Here is a 7,771-nt window from a genome sequence, read left to right as displayed (position 1 = left end):
AAAACAAGGAACACAGGTACTGACCTAAGACCGAAGAGTTCGCAATATCTTTTGGTAAACCGCGATAGCCAACAGGTGAATTTGACAAGAGCTAAAGGAGTGAATTTATTTATCAGTCGCTTGTGCAAAATTCTACGACGTTTGTATCATTTTTACTTATTTGTAGCAACTTGTAATCCAATAGTTCTATGAAAACATACTAATAATGTTTATATGTATATTGTTTGCCAGATTACGTTCGTGATAACGCCACCGACGTGCGGAACTTATAATGAAAATGTTCCTGCTTTTAAAGTATATAAAGAGCTGGCCTTTGCCACTTCAGGGCAAGTACTTCGCGTCGCCAGAGGTGAAATAGAGAAGGTAACACTATAGACAACGCGCTACAAGACATAATTTAATAAAGACAAATTGATAGTTATAACAATTACTTATTAATGTCCATACATTATTGAAACAAAATGACAAGTATCAGAATGTTACATTTAAATTCATACAGGATTTTTTTTATCATAAGGTGGCAAACGAGTAAACGGCCACCTGAATCCACCAAAATGGCGAAGCGACCGCTAGACATTCGAGATAGCAGATGCGTTGCCTACTCTTGGTCGACAGAAGAGGAGACGCACATAAAGAGAATATTTCTCCCTTCTATGCGTCTTCTGCACCGTCGAATCCACATTCCCTTCCCATCGTTTTCGTATAAAAAGAAGGGTGGGAAGTAAAATGGGACTACAGTTGGACCTCCAGAAATTGAAGTAGAGAAGAATTTTAACAATTGTAAACGCCAGTAAAAACACATATTTTGCAAGAATAGGCCGGCTCGCTAGGTGCAATACCATGGTCATACAGAAAACAGTATAATTTTAGACCCCTTTGCCTTCCAATTAAAAGTTATTAAACGATAATGTATGTGACTTTCACTTTGTATGTGATTTAAAATATATTGCATTAATCCAGGTACTAGATTACGTAGGGAGATCTCTAGACAAAAGACGGAGCGTTATAAATTCAGCAACATTTCCACCTGGCTACAACAACAACATGAATGTGAGTTTGTCATTGTTATTTGATCTTAGCTTAACTTTGAGATTGTTGATCGTCAAGGTTGTCCTTATTCTATACTTTTGTAGAATAAGCAAGTTATTTAACTTAAATATTCAGTTTTCAGTTGACCATCAATTAGATGACGTACAAGTTTCCGTAACAGGCCAAAGGCCACAACTAAACATAAAGAGACCTGACGGAAATTTAGCTAATGCAACTGACATATTCAAAAATGATAATACTCTGGTAAGTTTGACTTGATTTTGACTTTAAGATGTTAAAGTCAAAATCTAATGTAGCTTAAATACCATTAATGGCAGATTTTGTATAAGTTATTTATCTAAATGATTTTTGAAATTAAAATAACTGTATAATCCAAACGTTAGCTTTTTAAAAATCATTGACGATACAAACAAAATGAAAGTATGAGTCGTATGCTATCAACCAATATACTATCATTTATGCAGGTCGTGGGAGTTAGTGGACTTGGATCAGGTAATGCTATAGCTAATGTGGGCAGCGAAACTGACACGAGCGTTGTTATATCCGGCACCACCAATGTTAACTTCCAACATGGTTTCTCAGAATTTAAACCAAGGTCAATAAATGGAACCGTAACCAGACCCATTCTAGGTAATTTAAATACGATGGTACTCAGTAAAAATATTGATGTATTCTCCTGTATAGGTCATGTTATGAATAATATCGCCTTTTTTAGGTAAACCATCATACTTGGCAATAGAATTATCGAGTAAAGCTGAGGATGTTAAACTGGATGCTGTTGAATTATTAGACATGAATGATAATGTTATTTCTGTACGGCCGTTAAAAGAAATCTCCGTGAATTTCTATGTAGCTGAACAACAACTGCCTCCGACTTCTATGTTCAAAATAGCGGTAGGTAAACGACATTTTCTCAAAACTTTTGTTGTTATTGCAATTAAAACTAGACTGATGTGTATTTATAGGTGATAGGACATAATACAAAGACAAAAGAATCTTTACGAAGATTATCTGCCACCCCCGTTGAACCACAAGCACTAACCAACGGTAAGTACTTCATAAATTATTGCATGGGCGTTGCCAGGTGATGATGGAGGCAGGCTAATGATCATGGGCGCTATAGTTAAAAAATCCAAACAAATACTGTCCTCCTTCCCTCTGGTGATGCGTAAAAAATATTGTTTTAAATTGAATAATTACTGGTTTTATTTTAGACACATTATTCTTAGAGATGTGATGCTATACTTTAAAGTACGTTTAAACATTTTAGAAGATAAACCGGAGAACAGAAGGCCTACCATTACTTCTGTTCGAGACCCTACAATAGCTGTTGCATATGGCAACTCTGTGCAGCTGCAGTGTAAAGTTAATGCCTATCCCAAACCAAGTCTTTTATGGATAGAAGAAAAGTCGGGAACGATAGTATCGCAAATGGTAATCATTTTCAACTTCCTATGTAGTTACATTTCACCTCAATTAATTTTTCATCAAAAACATTTGGAGTTGAAATTATTTGACTACAAGCTTTTTATTAAGACAAATATGCTAGAAGGTTCATGAATATTCTAAGAGCTGCAGATTTTACAGGAACACCGCACACGAAGGCGACTGTACTTAACCGTTACCTACATGAAAAACTATGTAATCAATTAATTTATTTTTCTTTATTACTAGATCGTGGAAGAAGAACTACCTTATGATTACATAGGTCTGCTAGACTTAGAATCAGTGGAAACAAACACGTCGTATCTATGTAGCGTCAGCAATGACCTCGGAAATGATTCAACGCAAGTTACGATTGCAGTTCAGAAAGGTAAGATAAGCTATGCATGTAAATGGTCTAATATATTTGAAAGATCTTTGAATTATAAAAAGAATCACAACATGATAAGTGTCACGGCATCTTCCAAAAACGTTTTCTATTTCGTTGCGCCCATCCCGTATTTCATAGCATATTTATTTTATTTCTTGTTTACTTTTGTCGTAACGCAACCACCGCCTTTGTAAATTTTCAATTTTATTACTAACTATTAAAAACTTAATAACTTTTGTAATTCTATAAATTTTAGTGCCACCGAAAATCGATGATTCTATAAAACAAGTTAGCGTGGTAAGGAAAGAAAGTGCTAAAATTATTTGCAAGTAAGTGAGATTGGCTAATGATTCTAATTTTTGATGGATGTATATTTGTTATCTCTAAACTCACACAGAAAGAGGAATTTCGCATTCCTATGAATATCCTTTCTATAAGAAAAGGGTGGGAAGGGACAAGCGACTTAAATTATGCTCGCGACAAGCACATTCATCAGACTAAACGAGAAATTGCTTCGATTTCACGTTTGTCTTCTGTGTGGTTTTAGTATAGAGTGAGCCAATACAAGAAGCAGATGTTATTCTTGGTGTCTTGAATAAAAACATTCTATTTTGCACAGTGTGATCGAAGGTATACCACAACCAGACATCCGATGGAGTCACAAACGTCCCTCGACTCGGGCGTTTATCCCCCTTGGCAGTAGCTCAGATGTCATTGAGATAAAAAGCACTAATCAACATAACGCGGGAACATACAAATGCGAGGCGAGTAATTTGTTTGGACGAGCCGAACACCAAATAGAACTAGTAGTTAAATGTAAGTATATAACTTCCAGTTGTTTATATGCTACGTGATACAAATGACAATTTGCTTATTATGTTAATTTTCAATTTAGATCCACCAACAATAAGAGATAAAAGGAACATAATAAGGTCTGAGGAAGGTAAAACTGTCTACCTCACCTGTAACGCGGACGGCGTCCCGGCGCCCAAAGTCACATGGTATTACAAGGGACATGAAATCAAGAAAACTTCACATATTCGATTTTATACACACCATTCTTTAAAGTAAGTTTATCGAACGTAATTCGTCGTGCTTCTGGTGATTTATTGTATGATTTCGATTAATATTACCATATATTACTTCTGGTAAACAAAAAACTGTATCTTTAGGAATTGTTTGTCTCCAGGATGGTGGTTTCTTTCAACGACTCGGGAACTTACACGTGTAATGCCGTAAACGAAGTCGGATCCGACACAAAAGTATTGCAGCTCGTAGTAGATGGTAGTAGAAGGAACTTATCGCTTACATATTTATTACATTAAAAACATACGTTTTAAGTTAATATAATCTTTACAATTAAATAGGTCCGCCACAGATCGAAACGTCTTCAGTACCTAAAACTACAGTAGCTGTGATTGGCGACTTGGTGGTAAATCTGCCGTGCCGCGCCACAGGCAGCCCACAGCCTACAATCACTTGGACCAAAGATGACATAGAAATTTCTCCAGGTGACAACCAAATTCTATTAAATAAACTTAACAGATACCTAATTCTTGCATTAAAATACTTTAATAAACATTTTTTGGATAACATAATTTGAAACTTGTTATGTCAACTTATTTTTTATAAATGTTAAAAGGTTCCAAGTTGTACAATATAAATCAGGATGGTACTCTATTGATAAAAAACGTAACCGAAACATCACAAGGCCGATATATGTGTACAGCGAGAAATTCAAAAGGGATTGCTACAGATTATTTCGACGTTGTTGTGCGACGTAAGTTACCCAATCTTATTTATTAATGGATATTTATTTAAAGGCGAAACAATCGACAGTCGCCCTTAAATAATGTGAGAAACAACACAACCGAGTGAGCGGCCACCTGAAAATTATGGATATTTTTGATTTTGTGATAGCTACATACTTGTAAGATGAGGGAGGGATGTATTTAATTATTGTCATATTTTATTGCAGCTTACCCCAATGCAACTGAGAAACGGAATGTTGTGAATTTATTGTCGGGTTCATCGGCTACCATCGATTGCGATGTACCGCACACGGCTAACGACCGCCTGATGTGGTACAAGGTACTTTATTATTAATTCAACACAACAAGCATTTGTTGGACGCTGCCATTGCTGATAACGAAAAAAAAGATCTTTAAAATACAAGTTAATGGAAAATAATTTTCAGGATACGGAAATCGTGGCTACCGGTGAATTATACTTGACAGATGTTGATATTGATACCAGCGGTGTGTACACCTGCCGCGTCAGCTCGCCCTCCGGCGCCACAAGCAGCGCCTCCACTGACGTCAACGTCGGCTTCCCGCCGGAGTTCTTGGAGCAAAGCTGGGAGCAAATTGATTTTCTTTTAAATGCCGAGGCGTATTTCTCGTGTCTGGCCGCCGGAGAACCGCAACCGACCGTAAGTAGACAGTCGATGTCGGCATGTTTCGAGCCCATCGTCTCTTCGTTAGGGTGTAGGAACCTGGTATTATTTGTGTAAAACTAATTAGCAATATTGTTTACAGGCAACTTGGCAGCACAATGGCGAATTATTAGATATCACAGATATGGATTACCGTATTTATATGATTTTGAGTGATTTAGGAAACTACAAATGTACAGTCAGCAACGCATTTGGAACAATCACTCGTGACTTTAAAATCGCCGAACCAGGTTAGTTGCATTTAATGATGGAAGAGTAGCAGACGTTGACATTTTTGAAAAACTTAAATTTAAAGTCCTTTTTTATATTTAACTCGTGGACGTAACCTCGAGCGCCGTACCAGACTCCCGTACTATATAACTTCATATACACATAGAAAAGATAGGCAACCGCCAACATAGGGTCAAATTTACAATACACTTAATCCATTGGTAAGGGTTTTGACTCAAAAAAAATTACCACTTCAAAGAACAATTAAACATAGGCTTGCAGGATACGGTTAGGTAACCCTGACAATATATTTAAATGGATATGTTATGAGGGTTGGTCACCATCTCTGGCAGCTCCCTAACAAACTTTTTAAACTTTTGGTAACGCGGCGCGCATTCTATGTGATATCATCAACAACATAAGTAATTGTAATTTTATTTGACAGGATGCACGTTTGTGAATGACGTAAATGAAGATAGCCCAGTAATTTATTGGCTGGGTGGATCTGTATTGAATGTTAGATTTCTGTCAGATAATGACAGAACTTTAATGGTGCCTAAAGGGGAGGAAATGACAATCGCCTGTAAAAAAGGTTTTGTACAGTATCCTGGAACTGAAATAGAAGCGGTCTGCGTTGCAGGTTCCACACTTCTCATAAATGGCATGGCGATTAATGTTTCTGACATAAAATGTAAGAAAGCTGAGTAATACTGAAATTTGCTAAAAAAAATTGAAAACATGAACTTGAAATTTCATTGTCAAAACCCTCAAATCTCCCGTATAAATCACAAACTAGTAAAATAACCAAGATTGAGTTGAACCAGTAAAACGAGACTGCTACAGACGAATGTTAAAACATTTAAATATAGTAAGAGAATCATGTTTAAATGTAACTCCATCAGATTCTATTTGGTCAGTTCAAACAGTTTTGTAGCTTCGGCATTACGTAGCTAGAACCATTAGGGCCTGTCCCACCACTGGCTGATAAAGGCTCAGATAGCTTAAAAATGGCATCACTGTCAGATAAGGAAACAAAATTCGATAATTCCATCACTTATTTTACACGTTGGATTGTTATCAGACAATTTACAATTTGATAGGACAGGCTCTTAGTAGCTTTCTTAGCCGATAAGATTTATAAACTCACGACTAGTGAATTATTAAATAGCTATTGAAACTCCTTGTGTATTCTGCGGTCACCCGTAACCCGTACCTATCTTAAAACGGGATATAAACAAGTGAAAAGGGTTCTCGAAGATCCCTAGCCATCCCTTGCGACACAACATCCTCTTTGTTGCTATGTAAATTCTCCTGTTATACATTTTAAGTACTCGACCTCTTTAGGTGATTAAAGAGACATATTTTAGCATAATCTTGTAACTTATTCAGTTATACGTTCTATCTCTCCACTTGAACAGGTTTCTAGTTGCTTGGTAGAGATGTGAGATGACGTCACACACACACACGAGTATTCAATCAGATCCACAACATTATATTTTTGTTAAAGACAACAATCACAAAAACATATCAATAAATCGTAATTGATTATTCTGCATCGATTACACACTTCAAACAACACAACAAAAACTTTTCTTTGAAACGACACCCTTAATTTACAAGTGCCGTTTGAAGAAATCTTTAAAGCACACCTTTATTACTTGCCCTGAAATACAAGCTATTTTATTGCGTTTTTATACAACTAGCTTTTGCCCGCGACTTTGTCCACGTAACATTAAGATAAAAAAGTAGCCTATAATATGTCCGTCTATGTCAGCTACCCTTTAGTGAAAGTCCGCTCGAAATCGGCCCAGCCATTTCGGAAATTACCCAGAACAAACGCGGCTTGCGGACAGCCAGACAGACAGACAGACAGACCGAAAGACAAAAAAAAATTAAACGCGATTTTCGTTATCAGCAACACAAATAAGTCATCTTCCCGAAATCTGTATTTTTTCTTTTGATATTCCAATTTTATTATATGTGTAGATTCCATTTACAATGTAATATTTTAGATACGTGTATACACTGTATATTTAATTGTCTAGGAAGCTTTTATGACGTGTGGCTTAGGTTCGGGTTTCAGTAGTGATTATGTAAATGTTACTAAACAAGGGAGATGGGTAAAAGGTTCGTATAATAATAAAAAGTACATATATTTTTACTATACGACCCGCGAACCCGTCTCGTGTCTGATAACAGCGTGTTGCGTTAATACAACATAAACACTTACGATATTACGGTTG

General features: G+C 36.4%; 1 protein-coding gene across 1 annotated transcript; it reads left to right on the top strand.

Annotated features, from left to right (window-relative positions):
* Positions 1-6: 6 nt before the first annotated feature.
* On the top strand, positions 7-6,271 carry LOC106107724 (hemicentin-1-like). Its single transcript, XM_013288712.1, has 19 exons — positions 7-16; positions 232-363; positions 961-1,050; positions 1,165-1,293; positions 1,515-1,680; positions 1,766-1,944; positions 2,016-2,097; positions 2,321-2,484; positions 2,725-2,863; positions 3,120-3,192; positions 3,483-3,679; positions 3,759-3,930; positions 4,053-4,147; positions 4,231-4,374; positions 4,506-4,643; positions 4,842-4,954; positions 5,061-5,294; positions 5,401-5,548; positions 5,974-6,271. Exons 3-19 carry the CDS (start codon positions 1,045-1,047, stop codon positions 6,234-6,236), a joined length of 2,442 nt encoding a protein of 813 aa, XP_013144166.1. The 5' UTR covers positions 7-16; positions 232-363; positions 961-1,044; the 3' UTR covers positions 6,237-6,271.
* Positions 6,272-7,771: the final 1,500 nt, after the last annotated feature.

The sequence above is a fragment of the Papilio polytes genome, unplaced genomic scaffold, assembly GCF_000836215.1.
Source record: "Papilio polytes unplaced genomic scaffold, Ppol_1.0 DF821911.1, whole genome shotgun sequence".
In the NCBI taxonomy this organism is placed as follows: domain Eukaryota; kingdom Metazoa; phylum Arthropoda; class Insecta; order Lepidoptera; family Papilionidae; genus Papilio; species Papilio polytes.
Note: the sequence above shows the minus strand (reverse complement) of the source record. Positions and strands in the feature narration are given on the sequence as shown.